The following is a 26078-nucleotide window of genomic DNA, read 5'->3' as shown; positions in this document are numbered from 1 at the left end:
CAGACATCAACCGATCAAAGCCACATACAATCAATATTGATGTCAACTGGGATACAAAAATATATATTTGTCATCTCAGAGTTGTCTACCGATTCTGTAAGACACAAATTCTAAGTAACGGATCTTTGACAAGAAAACTTAAATGCAAAAGAACAAAGTATTTAAGGAGCCGTCTGATAAAATTTGAAAGAACATTAATAGCATTTATTGTGAAAACACATTAAATGTACATTAAAGCAACTCCAAGTACAAATATTTGAATTCAAACAGATTTCACTCCAAATTAAAAAAAAAAAAAGAAAAATTGTTTGCTATTCATCTGTCTGAAAAGACATTTCCTACCATTGACAAAGAGAAAGAGATGTTGAAGATTGAGATATAAATATCAGAGTAATACGAAGCAAAGAAGAGAGATTGACACACAACTATCGTATTATCAAAGCATATAAGCACACGAATTGTCTCAACATTTACTGTTCATTCAATCCTTCGCTAAACAAAAACATATCTGATCTTTTAGAGATCTCTTCAAAAGTCACTCAAATTCAAGTTTTTGTTTGAACAACAGTGATCAGACTCCAAAGATTTGAGAATCTAAGCTTTCGAAGCTTAGATATTCAACATCATCAACCAAAGAAGTTTGATAAGAACTTAGAATTTTATCATTATAAATCTAGGAGTTCCATTTTAAAATTTATATTTGAACTCCATAATTCGATTTTCGGTTCGATATTTTGTTTCTTAGGTTTGAATTTATGGTCCTTTTTGTTTTAAACCAAAAAATATATGATTCACATTAGATTAATAGTTTTATTTATCCTTTCAAAAAAATTAGTTTTATTTATATTATGTATTTTATAAAATGATATTTAGTGTAAATTTATTTTGAATAATTTTTAGGCGATTTTTTTATTTAATTCATTTAAAATTTAAAAGTTTTAAAATACGTAAATCATGATAAATTATGATTAAAAATATAAAAAAATTATGCAATTTATGGAATTAAAAATGTGAATTCGTCGATAATATGACTAAAAAATAAAAAAATATGAAAGTTACAAGACAAACTTAAAATTTAGTGTTAACATGACTAAAAATGAAAAAAAATACAAGTTACATGACTAAAAATATAAATTCAGTGTTAACAGAACTTAAAATAAAAATTCATGTTAGTTACATGACTGAAAATGCATATTCAAGGTTAATAGGACCAAAAATGAAAAAAATAATTGCAAGCTAAATGATTAAAATTGTAAATTTACTTTAACATGATCAAAAATGAAAAATGTGCAAATTACAGTAGCAAAAATATAATTTTCCCGTTTCGGTCTCTAATATGAATTAGAGACCGATATTTCGGTCCCTAATCCACGAATTTCTAGTAATGCGAAAGTATTAGTTAGTAGGAAGAATCAATCTCCTCATCATTTGTAAAGAATATATTTAGGGACTCAATTTTATTTTTTTGGAGGTGAACTTGAATTAGATGAATATACAAATCTGACCGTGTAATAAAAAAAATGGAAAAATAAATATTTCACTCTCGACAAGTGAGTTCTCAATTATTTGTCTCAGTTATTAATTGGTTTTCACAGGATAGTGGAGGTAAAATTAAAAATGGGGAAGTACGATGATATAATTGATGTGAGTCCCACATCAATTTTGGCCAATAGAAGCCTAACACCTACAGATGGGTAGGTCGAAAATCCCATAAAAATCTACATGCAAATATATATACTTTGTCACGTAGCATCACTCTACGATTAAGAGATGTGGGATCCACATGAATTTTGAGCAATAGAAGCCTGCATGACACACCCAACACAGGGGGATAGGGTCGAAAATCCCATAAAAATAAAAGCGACAATGCAAAAACTCGATCGGCTGCAATAATATTTATTTTCCCTGTGGCTGTGGACATTTGCGATTTTAAAGGAAGACACTCTTGGTCATTTGCCTTGCAGATAATGGCGGCGGAGGAAATGGGAATAGCAAAGGATGTTACTGAAGTAAGTGATCTCCGACAATTAATTAGTTAATATATAATTGGTTTTATTTCTTAATTAACCTGTTCGATCGATAACTGATCATGAATTGTACTGTTAATTTCATGAGTTGATTGGCCGTACCCCGCTGGTGTACTTGAACAATGTTGTCGATGGTTGTGTTGCTCGAATTGCGGCCAAGCTGGAGTACATGGGGCCAGGCTCTAGTGTCAAGGATAGGTACGTATATATCTATCTCTTATTTGAATCATCAACATCATTTTTTTTTAAATTTTCCCGAATCAGTAGTACGTACTGCATGGTCTCTGTCGAATGGAATTAATTTGTTTTCACTTTTCAGAAGAAAATTAATCTTCAGTTTATGATCATCCCGGTGATCTTGCTGCTGCAGGATTGCTTATAGTATGATTGCAGATGCCGAATCACGCGGCCTCATCGCGCCTGGACAGGTTAGCCGATCATTTAATTTCTTCAGCTCAAGGATCATGAGTTTGAAAAGTTGTGACAAGGTCAGGCAGGTGCTCGCTATATCAAAACTTTGAGTTTGAAATTATGAATCGATACGACTTGAACTTGTAACTTTCATTATCTTTGGAAAATGAATTAAGATTTTGAAAATTATATATCGGAGCTAGGAAAATTGACAAATAAGGACTAGATTACGTTTACAAATTTTCGATATGATTCATATGGCCGGGCAATATTCTTCCAATTAGCGACGTACCTACATGGTCCCGAAAGAGTGCTATCTCCCTTCCTTAAATTTTAAAAATATTTAGTACCATATACATGATCTCTCTTTTAAAGACAAATTTAATTGAGAAACTACCTCCTTGAATTTTTTTTAAAGATAACTTAGTATTATATATGTATATAATATATCTATAAAATATTAATTTACTTATTCATTGATTAAGATGATATTTGATGAATAAGATAAGAATAAATTTATAATTTATTTTATGCTATTATATATAGATTTGGCATTATGTTTTATATTGTCATATTTTTTTTTTAAAAAAAGAAAACGAAAAGCCTTTTGGCTTGAATGTGTTAAAAAAAAATTGCTTCAGTTTGTTCGATTATTTACCTGATTCATTTCTGATGAAGTTAATACATCTTAAAACTAATTTGATAACTTTATTTTTGGCATGCAAAATAGCAATTAGTCGTTAAAGTAGTAAATTAGAGAGTTTTTTTTTGTAAAATAATGATTTAATCAAATAAACATCAATTATATCATTTGATATATAGATATAATTTTAACTTTAGCACTATTAATATCCGTTATAAATGTAGAGAGAGTATTTTCAGCAAATGAAAATCTTAAAAAATCAATGATTGTTAAATTAATGATTATTTGATACCACATATTGATCTATGTGTATTTAAGCCCGTTGATAACGAGCTATTATTCAACATTTTCAAATGATGAAATATCGATATGTGTTAGTAAAAACATATGAAGTTAATATATGATATTTATTATACGTCATGTTGTATTAATTTTTTATTTTTTTTAAATTCATCCCTCCTGATTGAAAATCCTGGGTACGCCGCTGCTCCCGGCCCCCATTCGTAATCAAGAATTTGGCTGTGTAAAAGTTTGGTGTGGTGATTTTGGATAAAGAATTAACAGTTCTTGTGTTTGTGAGTTATGGTTAACTTGTTTTTGTTTTCTCACCTTGTATTTTAATTTCCATGAAGAATGTCCTCATAGAAGTTACAAGCGGAAACACTGGTATAGGGTTGGCCTTTGTAGCAGCCGTTAAAGGCTATAAGCTTATTATTGTCATGCCCGATGACATGGCTCTTGAGCGGAGAATTGTTCTCCGTGCTTTTGGTGCTGAATTGGTGCTCACCGATTTTGCCAAGGGATTTCTAGGTGCTTTTCAGAAAGCTGAAGAGATACGTGCTAACACACCAAATTCTTTCGTCCTTACGCAATCCGATAACCCTGCTAATCCAAAGGTACGTAGTTTGAGAGTAGTATTTTGGAGAGTTCTTGCTTATTTTAAAATGATTTTTGAATAGATTATTTTGAAGTTGATGAGAAGCTAAAGTAGATAGTGTTTGAAAATAAAATTAGCTTAAAGCTAAAATTTGAGTGTTTGGAGAGTCATTGCTCCCAAACTTAATATTTAGCTAAAAGACAATCATATCCTTGAACTATATAAAGTTGATCTTTTTAACTATTTAAATTTTTATACTCACACCCATAAAAAAATTGTGTTTATATAATTATTATAACATTATGAATATTGTATTAAAATTAATTTATTTTTTATAGCATTAATGGTTCAAAAATATATATAAAATTAATAAAAAATATAAATATAACAAAAAAAAAACTACAATTTTGGTCCTCTATTTTTATCATTTTGCAATGTTAATCATTTATGTTTTTATATTTCAGTTTTAGTCCTACACGTTCCATTTTTTTGAAATTTTAGTCATTTTATTTTTGAAAATGCTTACGTGGAACTATACACGTCACCTCTATATCAACACTGCATTTGTGTCACGTCAGCGTCACATCAGAAAAAGAACTAAAATTGCCAAGAAAAATAGCAGACTAAAATTGAAATATTAAAATAATGGACAAAACGCAAAATGTCAAACATACAGGACCAAAAAAATAATTTTTCCAATAAAAAATGACAATTTGTATAAATACACAAAATATGTATAAAAAATTTCTCGAAATGCAAATTATATAAAAATGCAAAATATTTTTTGAATGTAATAGAATATGATTGAAATTTTATAAATTCTATTAGAAATTATTAAAAAATAATATGTAAATATAATTTAACATTGCAAAAATCTCCAAAATATTTAAAAAAATTATGTCAAATTAATTAAGGGTAATTATGTAATATGATAAAAATTTTATGGATATAAATGTCAACTTGGTAATTTTAAAATATAAAAAAACACCAAGAAAAATATTACATTCTTGTTTCTAGCTTTTGCTAAAAGTTATAGAAGCTGAAGCTGACTTTGTGTTCAACCATTGGAACGTAGTCAAGTAGGCTAGGATCGGGACAGATCTATTCTACAGTATAGTAAATGGCAAAGAAGAGTAGCACCTGGTGACAAACAATAAAAAACACTTTTATGCAGTTAGAATCTAGTCAGTGTTTCTTAAAAGCTTTTCAAACGCTCCCATAAACTGCTTAAATATGGAGCCGCTCGCTAAGTTGATTGCTTCCTTCTGCTTGAATTTCGCTATATAGCCTATGTAGTTTTGTGCATCATATATGCAGGAAAATATAACTTGATTCTCCTGAATTTTTGTGTTCTAGTTTTGCCATCCTAAATTAATGTTATTATTGTAGATACACTATGAAACCACTGGACCTGAGGTTTGGAAAGGAACTGATGGAGAAGTCGATGCATTTGTTTCTGCTATCGGTACAGGAGGAACGTTTACTGGCGCAGGAAAGTTTCTTAAAGAACAAAACTCTGATATTAAGGTTAGGTTAGCTTTTGCATTTTGATTTCAAGTATGTATCTGATGCTGGATTTGGGTTGTGGTACATGCAGTAAATCTTTTATTCTGTGAAACTGTGTTTTTAGCTTTTTGCTGTGGAGCTAGTAGAAAGTGCAGTTCTTTCTGGAGGACAACATGGTGAGTATCGTTAAAGGCGGTGAATTTTCTTTTATATTAACAGCTAGCATCATGAAAGGGTTAATTGGATCCGAAACAAGACGGGGAGTCGGTTATATTGTGAGTGTATGTAAGTTGTAACTTTCTCGGACATGGGTAAAGGTCCACATAAGATTCAAGGAATCGGTGCTGGTTTTATCAATGGTGTTATGGACGTGAATCTTATCAACGAAGTTATTCAAGTAAGACTCTTTTATTCCTTTGGCTCACAAAATGCTGATCTACTCAGGTGCAACACATTAATATCAACACATTGTTCTTTTACATGACATTTTTTTTTAGATTTCTAGTGATGAGGCCCTTGAGACTGCAAATCTTCTAGCACTAAAAAGGGGTTATTGGTAAATTATTTATAACTTATCTTAGTAATGAAATGTTTGTGGAGGATCTTTTGGATATTAATTTGTCTATATATATGTATGTATGTGCTTTTGTTTAGGTTGGCATATCATCTGGTGCTGCTGCTGCTGTAGAAATCAAGGTCGCAAAATGGCTCGAAAATGCTGGAAAGCTTGTTGTTGTAAGTCTCATCAATTTTTGTCAAAATTCTGGTTACGCACACATTAGCTAGAGAACAAATTAAAGTTGGTATATATATGAGACATGGTCTTAAATGTTAGGTGGGATGTCATCCCTCATTAATTATGGTTGGTAGCGGGCAGTGGATTGCATGTTGTAGGAGAAGACGCGTGAATTTAATTCACGTGTATCGGGGAGCTCTATAAATAGAGCTCCCCCCTCAGTTTTATATATCCCAAAATCGAGAGAAAAGAGAGTTAAGAAACAAAGAGAGTTTCTTGGTATTTTTCTTGAGTGTTCTCTTGTGTGAGTTAGAGAAATATTTTCTCGGTAATACTGGGGTTGGGATCGTGTGTGAGATATAGTCTTTTGTATACACTTGTAATATTTTTCCGATTATAAATATTTGCAGCAGCTCCATGGACGTAGCCTATATTGGGTGAACCACGTAAATCTTTGGTGTTCTTGTTGATTATTTTTATTCCGCAATTATTATCGTCATGATCGCTCCGGCATAATCCATAACAACTGGTATCAGAGCTGTTACGATGTTCGGGAGCCTTGGTGAAAAATTTCTTAAAATTCTGAGTATGATCTGTGGTTGCAGCTTTGTCTGATCTTCCACATCAGAAAAGATTTTTTAAAATTTTATTAAGGCAGTAGAAGCGATGGCTGGAAATGACGGATCGAGACCTGGAATCAATAAGTTTGACGGTACAGATTTCACGTTTTGGCGGTTACAGATTAAAGATTATCTGTATAGCAAGAAGCTATATCAACCTCTATCCAGGGTGAAGCCAGAAAAGATGGAGGATGATGAGTGGGAGCTTCTTCACCGACAAGTGTTGGGATAATACGATTGACCCTAACAAAGAACGTGGCACACAACGTGGCGGAGGCAAAAACCACGGAGGAGATGATGTCCATTTTATCGGACATGTACGAGAAGCCATCAGCAAATAATAAAGTTTTCCTCATGAAAAAGTTATTCAACTTGAAGATGGAGGAAGGTGCTTCGGTGGCGGCACACATCAATGAATTCAACACGATTGTTTCCCAGCTAACATCGGTTGAAATTAAATTTGATGATGAGATCCGTGCACTTATTCTTTTGGTGTCTTTACCAAATGCTTGGGAGCCGATGCGGGCAGCGGTTAGCAATTCTGCTGGAAAAGGAAAGTTACAATTCAATGATGTCAGAGATCGAATCCTTGGTGAAGAAGTTCGCAGGAGGGATTCGGGAGAAGCAACATCATCGAGATCTGCCCTAAATCTCGAAAACAGAAGTAGGGGCAGGAGCAGTGAAAAAGGTTCTAACCGATGGCGTGGCAGATCCAAATCAAGAACTGGAAAAGACAAAAATACCTTTGAAAAGAAATTGAAGTGCTGGAGCTGTGGTGAAACTAGTCACATGAAAAAGGACTGCAGATCACCCAAGAATAATGCAAATGATGTTACTGAGAATGTACATGATGACTTAGTACTATCCATGGAAAGCCCGGTTGATTCTTGGGTTATGGATTCGGGAGCTTCATTTCATACCACCGGTGATCGTGAGGTATTCAGTAATTACATTGCTGGTAATTACGGAAAAGTTTTCCTGGCTGATGGAAAACCTCTGGAAATAGCTGGTATGAGTGATGTCCAATTGAAAATGTAAAATGGACCTATCTGGAAACTCAGCAAAGTGAGCATGTACCAAAGTTGACCCGAAATCTGATCTCAGTGGGACAGCTCGATGACGAAGGCCATAAAGTGACTTTTGGCGATGGCTCTTGGAAAGTAAGTAAAGGAGCTATGATTGTTGCTCGAGGACAGAAAACTGGAACCCTCTACATGACTTTCAGTTGCAGAGAAATGTTAGCAGCTATGGATGCTAGAGTTAACTCAAGTCTATGGCACTGTAGACTTGGACATATGAGTGAGAAAGGAATGAAGATGCTGATGTCAAAAGGGAAACTACCGGAGTTAAAAACTGTCGAACACAAACTATGTGAAAGTTGTGTTCTTGGAAAACAAAAAAGGGTGAGCTTTTCGAAAGTGGTAGAGAACCGAAAACAACAAAGTTGGAGCTGGTTCATACTGACGTGTGGGGGCCATCTCCTATGACATCCCTTGGAGGCTCACGATATTATGTCACATTTATCGATGATTCGAGCAGGAAGGTCTGGGTTTATTTTTTGAAAAATAAATCTGATGTTATGAAACCTTTAAGAGGTGAAAAGTCATGGTGGAAAATGAGACCAACTTGAAAGTGAAGTGCTTACGGTCTGACAATGGAAGAGAATATGAAGATGATGAGTTCAAGAAGTATTGTGCACTGAACGGGATCAAGATGGAGAAAACCATTCCTGGTACACCTCAACAGAATGGTGTAGCTGAAAGAATGAACAGGACCCTGAATGAACGTGCCAGGAGCATGAGATTGCACGCTGGACTGCTGAAATCATTCTGGGCTAATGCAGTTAACACTGCAGCATATCTGATCAATAGAGGACCTTCAGTACCGCTTGGTTACAGAATACCTGAAGAAGTCTGGAGCGGAAAAGAAGTAAGCCTTTCTTTCTTGAAAGTGTTTGGATGTTTATTATATGTTCACATTGATTCAGCTAGCAGAACAAAAATTGATCCAAAATCAAAGAAGTGTTTCTTTATTGGTTATGGAGATAATGAGTTTGGTTATCGGTTCTGGGATGACCGAAATCGGAAGATTATTCGGAGCAGAGATGTAATCTTCAATGAGTATGTGATGTATAAGGACAGGTCAAGCGTTGGAGCTGGTGATGAATGTCCTGAAGTCAAAAAGACGGATGAAATACCATTGATGGATATTCCTATGAATGAGTCGGAAACCAGTAACCTGAAAGATACAGAAACGGTTGCACAAGATGATGACCCGAAAACTACGGAAATTGAACTCAGGAGATCGTCGAGAACAATCAGACTGTAGTAGCCCAGTTCTATTTTACAAGATTAAGTGATTTTAAACATGTTAGAAATGACATATAATTTTAAAAGTGTCCAAACATATTTAAGGAGTCCTTATTTGGTTAAAATAAGTGGAAAATCAGATCCGGAACGTCTGAAAATGGTGAGGTAGGTCCCGGGGGTTCCGGAGGACCAAAACCAGTTCGGAAGCATGAGAAACAGTTCGGAGCTACCGGGCAGATCAGAGCTTCCGATCCGAGAACGGAGCTTCCGATCTCAACCAGAAACAGGTGTCAAGGAGATTGAAACACGTGGCCAGATGCAGGAGATCGGAGCTTCCGATCCTGCGATCGAAGCTTCCGATCTCGGCCGTCCAAAACGTGACAAACATGCACTGATCGGAGCTTCCAATCAGGAGATCGGAGCTTCCGATCGTGGCCTATAAATAGGGGTCCGAATCCCTCATTTTTAAGTGCAATTTTCCCTCTCCTCTCCCGGTAATCGCTCTATTAAGGGCTTCGGGACTCTTTCTTTAAGAGTTGGAGTAGGAAATAGTTTATTTTATAGCGGACAGTGTCCGCAGTAGTAGCCAGGTGGCGGAGCTCTAGCGAGGCGTCTAGGAGTCGTAGCTAGGCTATGCCCAGGCTCTAGGGCATGCGACATCAGCGGGCTGACGACGGACGAAGGTATGGCTTTGGTTCCCTATAGTAAATAGGGAGTAGGCTATAGTTTAATTAAGGCTTTTAGAGCCTAGTAGGTGATGTTTGGCATGCTAGGTAATGCATGATTATTTATGTTGTAGTGTTGCATGGTAGGCTTGGACCTAGATAGAAGCTTCTAGGATCTGCCTTAGAAAAGTACGGAAGTATTATTCGAGATATCCAGATTGAGTATGCATGTATTATGTGTTTGCATGGATTATGTGATTGCATGTTTTATATGCCTTTATATACAGCATGTCATGACTGTATGTTGCATAAATGAGCATATTGAGCTTTTACCTTAGAGGTATCCTGTAATAGGGCGCTCACCCTACGAGTTTGTGGATGGTTGGATACGTAAGTCTTGTGTCAGGTCACCTTTATGGTTGGACACATGTACTAGTATCAGGTCACCATTATCCACTGGGTATATGAGTCACCTCTTGATGCGACGGCACAGCGTGCTATATACCCTGGGCCCGGTCTATGAGCTTGTTTCTTGACCTGAGAGTCTTGGTACCCAGTTCACTTGCATACATGCACACATAACACCGTATACTCATAATCTTGTACTGAGCATGTTAGGCTCACTTCCGGTTATTTTTTTGTTGGCTGGATGCCCTATTCCATGGGGCAGATGCAGGTAGTTCTCCCGGAGACAGGGAGGTTAGGTGGTGACCAAGGCTGGATAGCGGGGTTGACCACTAGGTTTTGCTTACCTGGAATTTGACTTACTTTAATTCCGCAGTTTCTCTGATTAAGATTATTTTATTAATTAATTGCATGCTTAAGTTCTGATTAGTAGGTGATCACGGTGCGGGTCACTACATTTATGGTATCAGAGCATGCAATAAGATTCTTTGGGACATAGTATTGATTTTGGGTTATCCTTTGTAGGATTACAAGTTGGATTCAATAACGATAGCAGTATCAGGAATTGGAATAGCAGGATGTCTAGGCTTTTCCAAGATCGTCATTGCCAAGGTTGGCAGCGGAGGATCGTATTATATGGATCCCAGCAGGATGGATCTGGAAGAGAAGATCCAGTTTTCAACACCAGGAACTTCTCCAGGTTGAACGGAATGTGTGACATGTAGTCATCCATTCTACGTCGACCAAGGAAGCCACCCCGGAAGACTCTTCACTAGTAGTTGAAGAGATTGATGGGAAAATCTTGTCTCATCTACCAGATAAGGAACCCAACAATATTGAAAGGATCCGGTAGATTAGCAAAATTTTATTCTTTGAGATCTTGTGAGGTAGAAGTTCTGCTGACATGAGTAGCAGACGGGAAACTTCACGTTCAAGATCAGTAGATGGAATGAAAAACTTCCGCATGAATTTAAATGCTGTATTTGGTTGTAAACAGTATTTCAGTTGTAATCAGATTTATTAAAGATTTCAGTATTTGATGTACTCAGTTATTGTTGTATTGTACATCTTTTAGTGTAATCTTTTGATTAAGTTATGTATTACATGGGATTGTAATAAAGATTGTATTAGAACCTGGATTTGTGGTTCAAGTGTTGTAATCTTTGAGATTAACTTGGTTATTTTGAATAAAAGACTGATCATTGTTTTAATGAGTACTTGGGATTTTGCATGTTTTCAATGAATAGTTCTAAATGTTTTACCTAGAATATTCTAATAAACCAAGTGTTTTCAGAGATGATGTGATTCATCAGGATGCATGAATGTTTGTTCTAGACGGATTTATTTAGAACAGTTGGCTGTTTTGATCTTTTTAGGTTGTTTTCTAGTGGTAATGGATTTTCATCAGGATGACAGATTAACTAATACCAAGAGTTGTGGATTGTGACCAGTACTAGACATGAAGGGGCACCACCCTTAGTCGGTTATTCCTCTGGAAGTTTCTATACTTCGGAGATTGTTTGGAGGCCTTGGTGCTCCAGGGACTATATAGGGAAGGCTACTCAGTCTAGAAATTTGGCACTGTCACAGCATGGTATGACTTTGGATAGGACAGATACCAGGTATGGTATCAAGGTTTAGTTATCCTCTGTTTGAGATACAGATGTTCCGTTGTCAGAACAGTCTTGGAATGGATTTTTCCTTGACAAGTAATTGTTCTGAATAGATAAGTTTTTGATCTTGATTTGTGATATCGGGATTTAATCCAGGAGATTAGTTGAATTGATATTCAATAGGATTTACTTATCAGATGCTTGCAGACTCGGGATTTGAGTTGTGCCTCTACAGAGAATTTTCCTTGACCAATGATTTTGGTCCAGAAAGGAATGATTGCATAATATCAGAGACTCATGGATGAGTTATGCCGAGGTGCTCTTGACTGTCGGGTTCCGAGATGGTATAGTAAGTGCGACCTTATGCCGGTGTACTCTGGAAGGATTCTTTTGTTCCAGTTTGGCATTATAGGAAGACTTACCTTAGTCTCGTTGTTTGTATAGTCATAGAAATGGGTATAACTATCAGGAGAATATTCAAGATTTATTTGAGTCTTCTGGAGTTATACTTGGTACTGGATTAGTTCCAAGGGATTTGAGTTATCGTCTGACTTCATCAGAGATACAGAATTTCGTTTCCATGGACAGAATAGTCTTGGAAAGGATTCCTTGACAAGTGAATATTCTAGACGGGTAGTTCTCGCACATGATACTGGGGGAGAACCAGGAGGTTTTACCAGTATTGTCTGATTCTATCAGAGGTATTTTAGTGATCAGGATCTTGATTACGAGATGAACAGGAAATTCTAAGTGATGAGTTTACTTAGGTAAATTTTCCTGTAAGAATTGGAATTCGATCGATGGATTGTCAAGCAAAGAAGAATTTTATCAGGGCACTGTGATGACTTATACTAGGAGACGTGAACTGTGATCAACGATAGACATGGGAGAGTATATTTCCATTGATATTCTGGAAGTCTTTTGTACTTCAGGAAAGGATGGAAAATTTACTCAGTCTAGAGATCATTGCAATAGTTACGTTAAAAATATAGTTTGGTGTCAGTTTGATAACCTTGAAAAGATACTCGATTCTATTGACAGATGTCATGAGCCTGCTAAGTTACAGCATGGATTCATCAGTATGAGAATTCACTTGGTTAGTGAAAGCTGGGCACTTAGGTGTTCATGTATGTTTCAAAATGGTCAGTTAAATTGGTGCAAGTTTTGTGCCAATGACTATTTGCAACTATTTGTCTGAGGTAGATACAGATGTTATAACCCCGTGACGGAGGAGTTAAATATTCTTTTGCATAAAGAACGATTGGAATTATTCAATTTTTGGTAGACTGATAAGATGAGTATAGTACTCAGATATTCAGTTCTCAGGAATGATTTGAAGTAATTCTCGGACTTCAGTGACATAAATTGATCTAGCAAGCATTTGAATTTTAATGAATACTAACAGGATAACATCAAGTGTTTAGACATGGAAAAAGGACAGCAGCTGAGATCTAAGGTTATCAGAAACAGCGAGATTGTTGTCACTGATTTTTCAGGATGTCTAATGGATGCATTGATAAGTCTGATTCGATGAGATCGATTCAGGGGTTTTTGCTAGGTTGTATTGGTTTTAGGACTTTGCCTAAGGGATGAAATGGTTTTGTTCATCCAGTAGTTCAAGTCAGGATTCAACAAGAAATGATTATCCGTGAGAGGATAAGCAATATTCTCATTTTCAGGAGTTATCTGAAGTTATGAGATGGGTGTCAATATAAATTGGCACTAGAGATTGCACTAATCGATTTGTTAATCAACAAAATAATTGTATTGATGTTTTCCAAGAAGAAAACCTGAGAGGTTCAAGAAATCAAGAATTGTGGACAACGATGTTGTCACAGTTGTTATGACAAGTGTTAGTCATAAAGTATGCGAATCCTTTCGGTGTAGAAAAATTTGCGTCTGAGGTTCTTTCTGGTGGAAAGGGATGAAGAAAAATGTGTATTAGTATGCTTCTATATTTTTGGTGTATTAGTAGGTCAAGGCAGAACACTGACAACTTGGAGGATTGCTTCACAGTTTATCCATTCCTGAGTGGAAATGGGAGTTGATCATGATGGACTTCGTGACCTATTTACCGGTGTGCTCGAGGAATTGTGATGCTATCTGGGTTGTGGTGGACGGACTCACCAAGTCAGCACATTTCATTCCTTATAACCGAGACTTCAGTTTTGATAGGATGGCACGATTTTACTTCCAGGATATTGTTCGGTTGCACGGAGTGCCTGTGAGCATAGTCAGCGATCGAGATCCCAGGTTTACTTCCAGGTTCTGGGGGAGTCTTCAGCGTGCTATGGGCACTACTCTTAATTTGAGTACAGCATATCACCTAGAGACTAACGGGCAGTCAGAGCGCACGATTCGTACTCTTGAAGACATGTTGCGAGCATGTTCTATGGATTTTGGTCCAGCATGGCAAGATCAGTTGCCATTGATTGAGTTCGCGTACAACAACAGTTACCATCGCAGTATTGGGATGGCTCCGTTTGAGGTGTTGTACGGGCAATGATTTCGTACTCCACTGTTCTGGGAGAAAGTGGGGGAGCGATAGGTTGAGGGACCAGAGTTAGTCCAGCAAGCTGTTGATATTGTTGGACAGATCAAGAAGAGAATTAAGGTTGCGCAGGATCAACAAGCTAGCTATACGAATGTCAAGCGCAGACCTTTATAGTTTGAAGTGGGTGAGAAAGTATTCCTGAAAGTCTCACCATTTCGCAGGATTTTGAGTTTGGTTAAGCTATCTCCTAGGTTTATTGGTCCATTTGAAATATTGGAAAGTGTTGGAGATCTGGTTTACAGGTTGGCTTTACCCCCGTATTTGTCTAAGTATCCACGACGTGTTCCATTTTTCACTGTTACGACGGTATGTGGCAGATGAGTCTCATATCTTACAGCCGTCTGAGGTACAGTTGGATTCGGATTTGACATACGCGGAGAGACCTTTGCGTATCATAGGTCATAAGGATAAGATATTACGCAACAAGACCATTCCTCTTGTTCTAGTTCAGTGGCAGCGCCGAGGCACTGAGGAGGCCACTTGGGAACTTGAGAGTCGTATGCGTACAGATTATCCAAAGCGATTTTGAATTGTTGTATTTTCAGGTTGTAATTTGTAAAATGAATCAGTTTGAATAAAAGATGTTTATTCAATATTTTACTGCATTCAGTACTTAAGATTGTTCGAGGACGAAATATCTTAAGTAGGGGGAGAATGTAGTAGCCCGGTTCCATTTTACAAGATTAAGTGATTTTAAACATGTTAGAAATGACATATAATTTTAAAAGTGTCAAAACATGTTTAAGGATTCCTTATTTGGTTAAAATAAGTGGAAAATCAGATCCGAAACGTCCAAAAATGGTGGGGTAGGTCTCGGGGGTTCCGGAGGACCAAAACCAGTTCGAAACCATGAGAAACAGTTCGGAGCTACCGGGAAGATCGGAGCTTCCGATCCGAGAATGGAGCTTCCGATCTCAACAAGAAACAGGTGTCAAGGAGATTGAAACACGTGGCCAGATGCAGGTGATCGGAGCTTCCGATCCTGCGATCGAAGCTTCGGATCTCGGCCGTCCAAAACGTGGCAAACATGCACCGATCGGAGCTTCCGATCGTGGACTATAAATAGGGGTCCGAATCCCTCATTTTTAAGTGCAATTTTCCCTCTCCTCTCCCGGTAAATGCTCTATTTAAGGGCTTCGGGACTCTTTCTTTAAGAGTTGGAGTAGGAAATAGTTTATTTTATAGCGGACAGTGTCCGCAGTAGCAGCCAGGTGGCGGAGCTCTAGCGAGGCGTCTAGGAGTCGTAGCTAGGCTATGCCCAGGCTCTGGGGCATGCGACATCAGCGGGCTGACGACGGACGAAGGTATGGCTTTGGTTCCCTATAGTAAATAGGGAGTAGGCTATAGTTTAATTAAGGCTTTTAAAGCCTAGTAGGTGATGTTTGGCATGCTAGGTAATGCATGATTATTTATGTTGTAGTGTTGCATGGTAGGCTTGGACCTAGATAGAAGCTTCTAGGATCTGCCTTAGAAAGGTACGGAAGTATTATTTCAGATATCCAGATTGAGTATGCATGTATTATGTGTTTGCATGGATTATGTGATTGCATGGATTATGTGATTGCATATTTTATATGCCTTTATATACAGCATGTCATGACTGTATGTTGCATAAATGAGCATATTGAGCTTTTACCTTAGAGGTATCCTGTAGTACGGTGCTCACCCTACGAGTTTGTGGATGGTTGGATACGTAAGTCTTGTGTCAGGTCACCTTTATGGTTGGACACATGTACTAGTATCAGGTCACCATTATCCACTGGGTATATGAGCCACTTCCAGATGCGACGGCGCAGCGTGCTATATAACCTGGGCTCGGTCTATGAGCTTGTTTCTTGACCTGAGAGTCTTGGTACCCAGTTCATTGCATACATGTACACATAACACCGTATACTCATACTCTCGTACTGAGAATGTTAGGCTCACTTCCGGTTATTTTTCTGTTGGCTGGATGCCCTATTCCATAGGGCAGATGCAGGTAGTTCTCCCGAAGACAGGGAGGTTAGGTGGTGACCAAGGCTGGATAGCGGGGTTGACCACTAGGTTTTGCTTACCTGGAATTTGACTTACTTTAATTCCGCAGTTTCTCTGATTAAGATTATTTTATTAATTAATTGCATGCTTAAGTTTTGATTAGTAGGTGATCACGGTGCGGGTCACTACACAGACCACCTCAGAAATACTCCCCTACACTTCACTATATTTTGCTGACTGATAAAGGTGAACCAGATACCTTTGAAGAAGTGATGCAAAATGATGATTCAATCAAGTGGGAGTTAGCCATGAAGACGACATGGACTGCAAATATAAGAGAAGAGGCATGAGCTGCTGCATTGACTGTGTGAAGTCATGATTGAAATCAAGTCTTCAAGTGGGAGATTTGTTAGGTAAGATGTCATCCTTCATTAATTATGGTTGGTAGCGGGCAGTGGATTGCAGGTTGTAGGAGAAGACGCGTGAATTTAATTCACGCGTATCGGGGAGCTCTATAAATAGAGCTCCCCCCTCAGTTTTATATATCCCAAAATCGAGAGAAAAGAGAGTTAAGAAACAAAGAGAGTTTCTTGGTATTTTTCTTGAGTGTTCTCTTGTGTGAGTTAGAGAAATATTTTCTTGGTAATACTCGGGGTTGGGATCATGTGTGAGATATAGTGTTTTGTATACACTTATAATATTTCTCCGATTATAAATATTTGCAGCAGCTCCATGGACGTAGCCTATATTGGGTGAACCACGTAAATTTTTTGTGTTCTTATTGATTATTTTTATTCCGCAATTATTATCGTCATGATCGCTTCGACATAATCCATAACATTAAATTCAGGTTATTTTCTCGAGCTTCGGAGAGCGGTATCTCTCCTCTATACTATTTAAGTCCATCAGACAAGAGGTGGAAAACATGACTTTCGAGTCCTAATCTAACAGCTCCAAGAAACTCGAGCGTGATAGATGCATGGATGGGGAAATCTAAATTCTACGAATTCTTGAATCTTAAACCAGAACCTTGCCTGTATGAATCTTAATTAGTAGTGATGTGAACTTGTATTTAGTAAAGTATTCACTTTCTGCTATGTGATCTTGCTTCTATAGTCTATACCTTGAGATGCTAAATTCTGTGAAATTGTTGGAGATAAAAGAACCATATGATGGTTTTGATGGTTTCAACGTGCATTTTATTTAAACAAAAGATTGTTTCTCTTCTTTTTTTTTTCTTAAAAAAAATAGAGAGAGTTTTAGCGGTTAGCCCCAAGATCAAAATTATTTTTATTTTTAGTTTTTAATAAAACTGAGTAATAAAGTATTTTAAAATTTAATTTTTTGTATTATAACCCACAAAAAGAACAGTAAATAGTATTTCCACTACAAGAAAATAGGCTATTTAGCCACGATTTTTTCAAAACCATGGTTATTTAACCACGGTTTCATTTGAAACCGTGGTTAAATCACCACGGTTATAAAAACATGGCTAAATTAACAACGGTTTTGAAAAACCCGTGGCTAAATTTTACAATGGTTTTGAAAAACCGTGGTTATTTAGCCACGACTTTAAAAAACCGTGGTTATTTAGCCACGGTTTTATTAACATGATATACGTCCCTCCATTATTTAGATTACTCTATAATCTCTTATAAACAATATTATTCATATTTTATTTAATATTAAAAAAAGCAAAATAATCATTTAACATTTTTATATAAAATTTAATCAATCAAATCAATTAAAATTTAATCTATCAATCAAATTAAATATTATATTTATATCATTTTTAATTTATTTTTTATTATATTATATTACTTGTCTACGTATTATTAATCATATCCTTCAACCAAACGGTATCTAAGAAAATAATTTCTAGCTTCCTTTTCAGTGAAGCAAGAATGATGCTAGGCTCTTATTGCAATAATTTTCATTTTATTTTCATGTATTTGTTCATAATTTGGGATGTCCGTGGTTGATTTATATTGTTCGTATCTTGATTTCGGGGATGATACATTTTTTTCTCCCCTCTTTCAATTATTTTTTCCTCCATTATCAAAGTATTCTAACATCTATAAATCTTGTTTAAAATTTTTTGTGGATAGAAGATTTATAAATAGTGTAGAGTGGATAAACACATTAAAAAAATAATTTTCACATTCGTTTTCCAGCTTCGTTTGAATGTTTTTTTTTTCAAAAACTTATATCCTTAAATCTTCATTAATATTCATTTTTTAAAAAATAAATTACATTAAAAAATTGAGACAAATCAATACAAATATGAATATTTAATTTTTATCTTATAAATTGATAATTTTACTCTTTAATTGATTAAATATATATTTGATAAATTCATTAATAATTTCAATTTCTAATTTGATTATCTAAAATATCTATTACTCAAAAAATTATAATTAATTATATAAATATAATTAATATAAAAAATTATAAAATTAAATATTAATTTTTAAATATATTTTAATCTTAATTTATAGAGTATTTTCAACTTTTCAAAACAAGTAATGCATGGTTTTAACGTTCTAAATTTTTGTAAACCATAGTTTTAAATTTTAAGTTAAAATTTTGAATCATATTTTTTTATATTTATATTATATACTAACACTTGAATATAATATAAATAATACATTATTTTAACATCACAAATTTTTTTTCCTTTTACTTATATATGATATAATAGATTGTGATATAATTTTAAAAATATACTGATGCATATAAAATATTACGAGGACAAACAAAATATTTTATTGTTGTATATATAATTGTAAAATCTAAATTTTTGTCCCAAGATATTTTAAATTATTTCTCATATTAGTTTTTCATTTTGTTCTAATTAACATGAATATTTGTAATATAATAATATCTTTACAGATGTGTATTCAATCTAGAGATTTAATGACTTTTATTTACTTTTTTTATGATAAACTTTCGTGGAGTTGATAGATTTTTATTGACTTTTATGAAATATCACAGAGTTTGTGAAAAGAATTCTATGGAGTTATATATACTTTTTTGCAAGACATAATTTGCAGACATTTACAGAGATTTACTGACTATTTTTAAATAATAGACTTTCGTGGAGTTAATAATATTTTTATATGTTTATATTCGATATAATTATTATCCTTATATATGTGTATATGTTTGTGTGTGTCAGTGTTTTATTTTATGTATGTATTTTTATAAATTTTTAAATATAGTTAAATTATAATTAATAATTAATGGACAACATATATACAATAATACATATATAATGTTCAATAATACAATTAATTTTTCTCTCCCCTCTTTCAATTATATAAAAAAAATTAATTTTATTTTATAAAAAAAATAAATAGCAATATTTGTTATCATTATTATTTTTCATCAATTTTGTGACGTAAAAGTTCTACTAGTTAAAAATTAAATAACTTTGGTTTATAACAATTAATTGTATACATTATGTATTAAAGTTAAAAATAACAAAATCATCTTCAAAATAACTGTTTTTATATAATGTTGTTAATGTGCGTGATTTTTGGATTAAAAAATGTTGTACAAAACTGATGTCTTCTAATTTAAGGTTAATTCTTTTATATAAATATAATATAATAAATAATATTGTTTTCCCCAATTGTATTGATCTTACCTAGGGGTGCAAATAAACCGAACCTGTTCGTGAGCTATACGAGCCCGCTCGATAAATATTTGATTCGTATTCGAGCTTATCGAACTCGAGCCGAATTCGAACATGTTCGAACTTTTTTTCGAGCCGAGCTCGAGCCAAAATTACTATGTTCGATAGTTCGCGAATAGTTCGCGAGCCTTAATATTTAATTAATATAATATAATTATATAATAATATATATACATTTCGAGTTTTCCAACCATAATATCCGAATAGTTCACGAATAGTATATATATTTCAATCGGCACTCTTTTTTAAAAATATAAACTTCTCAATCTTTCTTTTAGAGGGCGATTGGCCCTTCTCTGCTTCGCCCGTGATTTTTTCCGGGGCATTTAAATATATAGACTCGGTTTTTTTTTTAAGTCAAAGGGACTCGCGTGTTTTTTTTTTAAGTCAAAGGGACTCATTTAATGTACTGTCTTAGTTGGCCCTTAAATATACGTCTTAATTTCTTAAGTGGTGCCAGCTCAGATTAGTTAATGGTTAGGTAATCTTTTTATCTCGACCATATACTCGTGGGGCCTGTTTTTTTTTTTGTTTTTTTGTGCGTATTCCCATGCTGTGCAAACGCAGCTCCTTTTCTACTGGGACCCCCCTTTCTCCGACCAAAATATTCTCAAAAACTTCCTTCCAACTGGACCACTTTGCTTTAAAGTCCCACACCTGTACCAAACAAACTCTTTCCCTTGTTTTATCCCTCGTATTTTCCAAGAGGGAACAAAAAGTAAGCAATATCATTAATGCTCCAAATCTGCCCCCTTTCTTTTATTTCTGTTATGTTAAATGACATTTATCTTTTATTTTTTAGTGTATATGTTTTACAATGATGTCTTTAATGCTAACTGTTTAATAAATATTTGTATCGACTCTAGTAGTAACTATATTGTTGTTGGATCGGGGAAGAAATTTGAGTGGTTTACATTTGGTCGACCGACATAGGATATTGCTCGACTGTCTCTTTGTAACGTTGACCGAGGAAGAATGCATTTTGTAAAGTCATACCGACCGTAATCTCGACTGCTATTTCATGAATCTCTACCGACTTATTGTAATGATCGACCGACTTGTTGTAGTGCCGGCTGGTGTAGAATGCAATGGTTTAGTCAACCTGACCGTTTTCTTATAATTAGTACGATTTATACCCTCCAATATCGACTGATTTTTGAATTATTTCGACTGCTCTTTCAAGCATATAGACTGCACTACAAGACTTTAAGTAGTTTCCACCGTTGGCATAATATTATTTCGACCATTATTATGAAATCTCGGTTGATATGTAAAGCACGGCGACCTTTTAGACATGACAATGTCTTCTTCGTAATTCAAATAAAATTTGTTAAAACGCATGTGTATTTATTTTTTCTTTTTGAAAGTTGCTTATGCTTAATCTAATTATTTTTATAGGTTATGACAATCAGTAATGTTGTCCTTCAATGTAATGGAAAGTGGATACGGGATGAGCACGATGTTTTCAAATGGTCTTCACATGAAAGTTGTAAATGGGATTTAATCACAGTGGACGATGAGACGTGCAATTTTGAATCTTTTAAGAATGAGGTTGTTAACATTCTGGATTTGGCATGTGATATTAACAGAACCAAATTCAGCTATTTGCCGATTGTTCCTAATTGCCATCTTCCTCCCTTTTATATTAAGGATGATAGAACTCTGCGTGCGTACCTTTACTTTGGTGCCCCGGACAAGAGACCTGTGCTGAATGTTATGGTGGAAGAAGAGGAAGTGAACGTTGGACTGGACAACGAGGTGCATGCATTTGAAAGCACTCAACACCTCAGTAATGATAGCATGACATTTAATAACATCGCTAATTTTGAACAATCATTTGATGTTTGTGACAGATCGATGGATGAAAATGTTGGGGGGATCAATCGTACTGGGAGGAATTTGTTGTTAGATGGAGATGATACATGTGGCAATTGTAAAGTCGCTGATTGTGGTAGATCATGCAATGAAATATGGGGTCTTGATGGTGAAGACGAGGATCGTGACAGATCGATGGATGTAAATGTTGGGGGGTTGAATCGTAATGACGAATACTTCGATGGAGATTTTGTCATTCCTAACGAGAATGATAAGGAAACAACTGAGAATGTCAACATGTCTTGTCATGTAGGGGGTTGAATCATAATGATGAATACTTTGGTAGAGATTTTGTCATTCCTAACGAGAATGATAAGGAAACAACTGAGAATGTCAACGTGTCTTGTCCTGTGGGGGGGTTGAATCATAATGACGAATAGTTTGATGGATTTTTTGTCATTCCTAACGAGAATGATAAGGAAACAACTGAGAATTTCAACGTGTCTTGTCCATTCGAACAACTTGAAGATCCTTTAATTTTAGGAGAACCTTCATTACACCAGCAGCAAATAAGACGGTCTCAGTCCGAGCCGGAAGGGTATCTAAATGGACATCGAATCCGAAAGAGAATTCCATTGGTAGATAGAGCTGAGTCATGTGGCAATGGTACCTACTCATTCCGTGATGGATCCAACATTTCTATTGGGCATGTATTTTCCAATAAGGCAGAATTTCAGATTGAATTGTCCCGACTTGCAATAAAGTCATCTTTTGAGTTCAAAATAGTGAAATCTAACAAGTCCGTGTATGATGTTTGATGTGCTGCTGATAGTTGTACTTGGAGGATTCGAGGTGCAAAGAAAGATCCACACTCAACATGTTTTAACGTTCGAACATATTGTAACATTCACACCTGTGACTTGATGCGCATGAGTATAAAAAATCGACAGGCTACTTTTGGGTTAGTGTCAGCTGTGTTGCTAGAAAATTTCGGTGGTCAAAGGACTACACCTATGCCGAAATCAATAATCACAATGATGCGTAATCAGGGAGTTCAAGTATCATACTTCAAGGCACGTAGAGGTAAAGAACTGGCCCTTAACACCATGATGGGCGATTCTGTTGAGAATTTTAGGAAGTTGCCATCATTTTTGAAAATGGTTGAGAAAGTAAATGTTGGTAGTTTCACGGATTTAGAAGTCGATGAAGAAAAAAGATTTAAATACATGTTCTTGGCATATGGTGCATGTATTACGGGATACAAATTCATGAGAAAAGTTGTCTGCATTGATGGTACATTTTTGAAAGGAAAGTATGACGGTGTGCTACTTGTAGCAACCGCACAGGACGGAAATCACCACCAATTTCCCATTGCATGGGGTGTTGTCGACAAGGAAAGCTCTGAGTCATGGTCTTGTTTTCTAAGCAGATTGAAAATCATAGTAGAGGACGACGACGAATTGGTGATAATATCAGATAGACACCAGGGCATCATAAATGTAGTTGCATCTTTATACAATCGTGCACATCATGTGTTTTGTATGTGGCACATGTCACAAAACATCAAAGGCAAGAGCAACAAAAAAAATGGAGCTGCCGAGCTATTCATTCGGGTGGCAAAAGCATACAAGGAAAGTGATTTTGATTCCTTGTATACAGAATTGAGAGAGAGATTTCCAGAGGTTGCTAAATATTTGAAGGATAACACTTCTCCCAAAAGGTGGTCTAGAGCGAAACAAACCGGGAACCGTTACTCCATCATGACCACGAATGGAGTGGAATCAATAAATGGTAGGTTGCGTGAGGAGAGGGAGCTTCCAATAACTGCATTATTGGAAGCACTGCAAAGAATCACATCAACCTGGAGAAGTAAATATCGTCAAGAAGCGGTTGCATCAACTACACATCTCACTCCAGCGATAGAGTCGATCGTTCGTGAGAATTTCATCGTTTCTAGAAAATATGAAGTCATTGAAGCAACTGAGGGGAAGTATTGCATGTACGGTAGCACAAGCAACGAGTTAGTTGATTTACAGAGTAAATCTTGCACATGCCGTAAATTCGACATTGACAGGATTCCATGTTCACATGCCATTGCTACTGCCTACAACGCAAATATTTCTGTTTATGAATTTTGTACAGATTATTACACCACACGTTATTGGTTAGAAGCATATACGGACCCTGTCTATCCAGTACCAGGTGAATGGATAGTGCAGGAGGAAATATTGCTGTTGCCGCCTCTAGTCATTCCCCGACGTGGACGGAAAAAAGTCAAAAGAATACCTTCAGTCGGGGAGTAATGCAGAAGACGTTGATTTTTAGTTTTGTCACTCATTCAGCATACAACGACCGATTAATGTATGGTGTCGACTGTTAATATTACCAACTCGACCGATTTGTGTAGAGTTTTATTTATCTTTTCAATCGATCGTTATTCGTTACTAACGAAGCCTAATTCATCCAGGAGAGTCGGTTGGTATATAAAAAATATAAAATGGTACAAGTTTGTTAATAAAAAATATTGCTAGCTAAAATTCCACATAAACATAAATGAAAATTATTACGGAAAACTGTTTTGTTGTTTTCAAACGTTAGGGTTTTTCGTATTTATTATTATTTGCATTTTATTCGTATTTAAATTTTGTAGTCTGTGCGCGAAAAACGTGTCGACTAATTAATGTATGGTGTCGACTGTTAATATAAACAACTCGACCGCTTTGAGTGTAGAGTTTTAACGAAGCCTAATTCATCCAGGAGAGTCGGTTGGTATATAAAAAATATAAAATGGTACAAGTTTGTTAATAAAAAATATTGCTAGCTAAAATTCCACATAAACATAAATGAAAATTATTACGGAAATCTGTTTTGTTGTTTTCAAACGTTAGGGTTTTTCGTATTTATTATTATTTGCATTTTATTCGTATTTAACTTTTGTAGTCTGTGCGCGAAAAACGTGTCGACCGATTAATGTATGGTATCGACTGTTAATATAAACAACTCGACCGCTTTGAGTGTAGAGTTTTAACGAAGCCTAATTCATCCAGGAGAGTCGGTTGGTATAAAAAAAATATAAAATGGTACAAGTTTGTTAATAAAAAATATTGCTAGCTAAAATTCCACATAAACATAAATGAAAATTATTACGAAAATCTGTTTTGTTGTTTTCAAATGTTAGGGTTTAGGGTTTAGGTGTAAAAAAACTGATTGCCTAAATAAAAGATATTACCAAGGAGCAGCAACAATTCTTTTTAACTCGAATCCCAGTACTTCTTCTTCACCACCTATCTCGGCCTTCAAACGGTTTATTCGACGATCGAAAATAAAACATTGATGCCCAAGTCTTCAAAAGCCTTACATTGATTCATGAAATCATGCAGGATGAGATAGGCGATTTGGAATAAAAACCTAACGCAGCTGCCATCTTGAAGTGAACATGGCGGTAGCAGGCAGCGTTAGGACTCCTCTTGTATTATTAGGTAATACAGAGGATACGTAGGACTGCAATTAGGACTCCACTCGTATTATTGTAGTTGGATGGAACTTGTAACCCAGGTTGGGTATCATCGGCAGAAATCCATACGGGGTGTGGAATGTCCAACATAATAAGTTGATCAACAACAATCATAGTGATAAAATATTAATTATTGTAATTTTGTATTCGAGAGAGGAGAAGAGTAGAATAGTAGGTAGAAGACGAAGAAGGAGATGAAGAGATGGAAATTTTTTTAATAATGGTGAATATGAATATGAAAAATTAAACGCCTTTTATCTTTATTTATAGAAGAAGAAGATTGGGTGGGTGAGTGAATAATCATAATCCATACGGTTGAGCACTTTAGCTTTTGTTCCAAAATTGTCCCTACACATTAAAATTATAAATAATTAAATTTGAAATAGTCTACATATGTTATTATCATATATTTCTAAAATAATAAAAAAAAAAATTAATAATAATAATAATAATAATAATAATAATAATAATATTATTATTATTATTATTATTATTATATTATTTTATATACATGCGTTATGCTAGTAATAAATAATAATTATAGCCCCTTATAATCACCGAATGAATTGAATTATTCCCACATATCGGGTCACGGGTGAGAATGAATCAAATTTCTTTTTCTTGGAATGTGTATCCGAAGAAGACAGATAGATTCCAATTCCCGTGAAATTAGTCTTGAGAGTAGCATGGTCGAACAGTCAAGTCTTTTGGG

General features: G+C 35.3%; 1 protein-coding gene and 1 pseudogene across 1 annotated transcript; both read left to right on the top strand.

Moving 5' to 3' along the window:
* The first annotated feature begins 1876 nt into the window (after nt 1-1876).
* On the top strand, nt 1877-17397 carry LOC140883401 (cysteine synthase-like; annotated as a pseudogene).
* A 5468-nt stretch (nt 17398-22865) lies between these two features.
* LOC140874323 (uncharacterized) lies at nt 22866-24155 on the top strand. The gene has a single exon (XM_073277601.1). The coding sequence runs from the start codon at nt 22866-22868 to the stop codon at nt 24153-24155; it is 1290 nt and encodes a 429-aa protein (XP_073133702.1).
* The last annotated feature ends 1923 nt before the right edge of the window (nt 24156-26078 follow it).

The sequence above is a fragment of the Henckelia pumila genome, chromosome 1 (genome assembly GCF_033568475.1).
Source record: "Henckelia pumila isolate YLH828 chromosome 1, ASM3356847v2, whole genome shotgun sequence".
Classification (NCBI taxonomy): Eukaryota; Viridiplantae; Streptophyta; class Magnoliopsida; order Lamiales; family Gesneriaceae; genus Henckelia; species Henckelia pumila.
The sequence above is the reverse complement of the archived record's forward strand: the minus strand, read 5'-3'. Positions and strand labels throughout refer to the sequence as shown.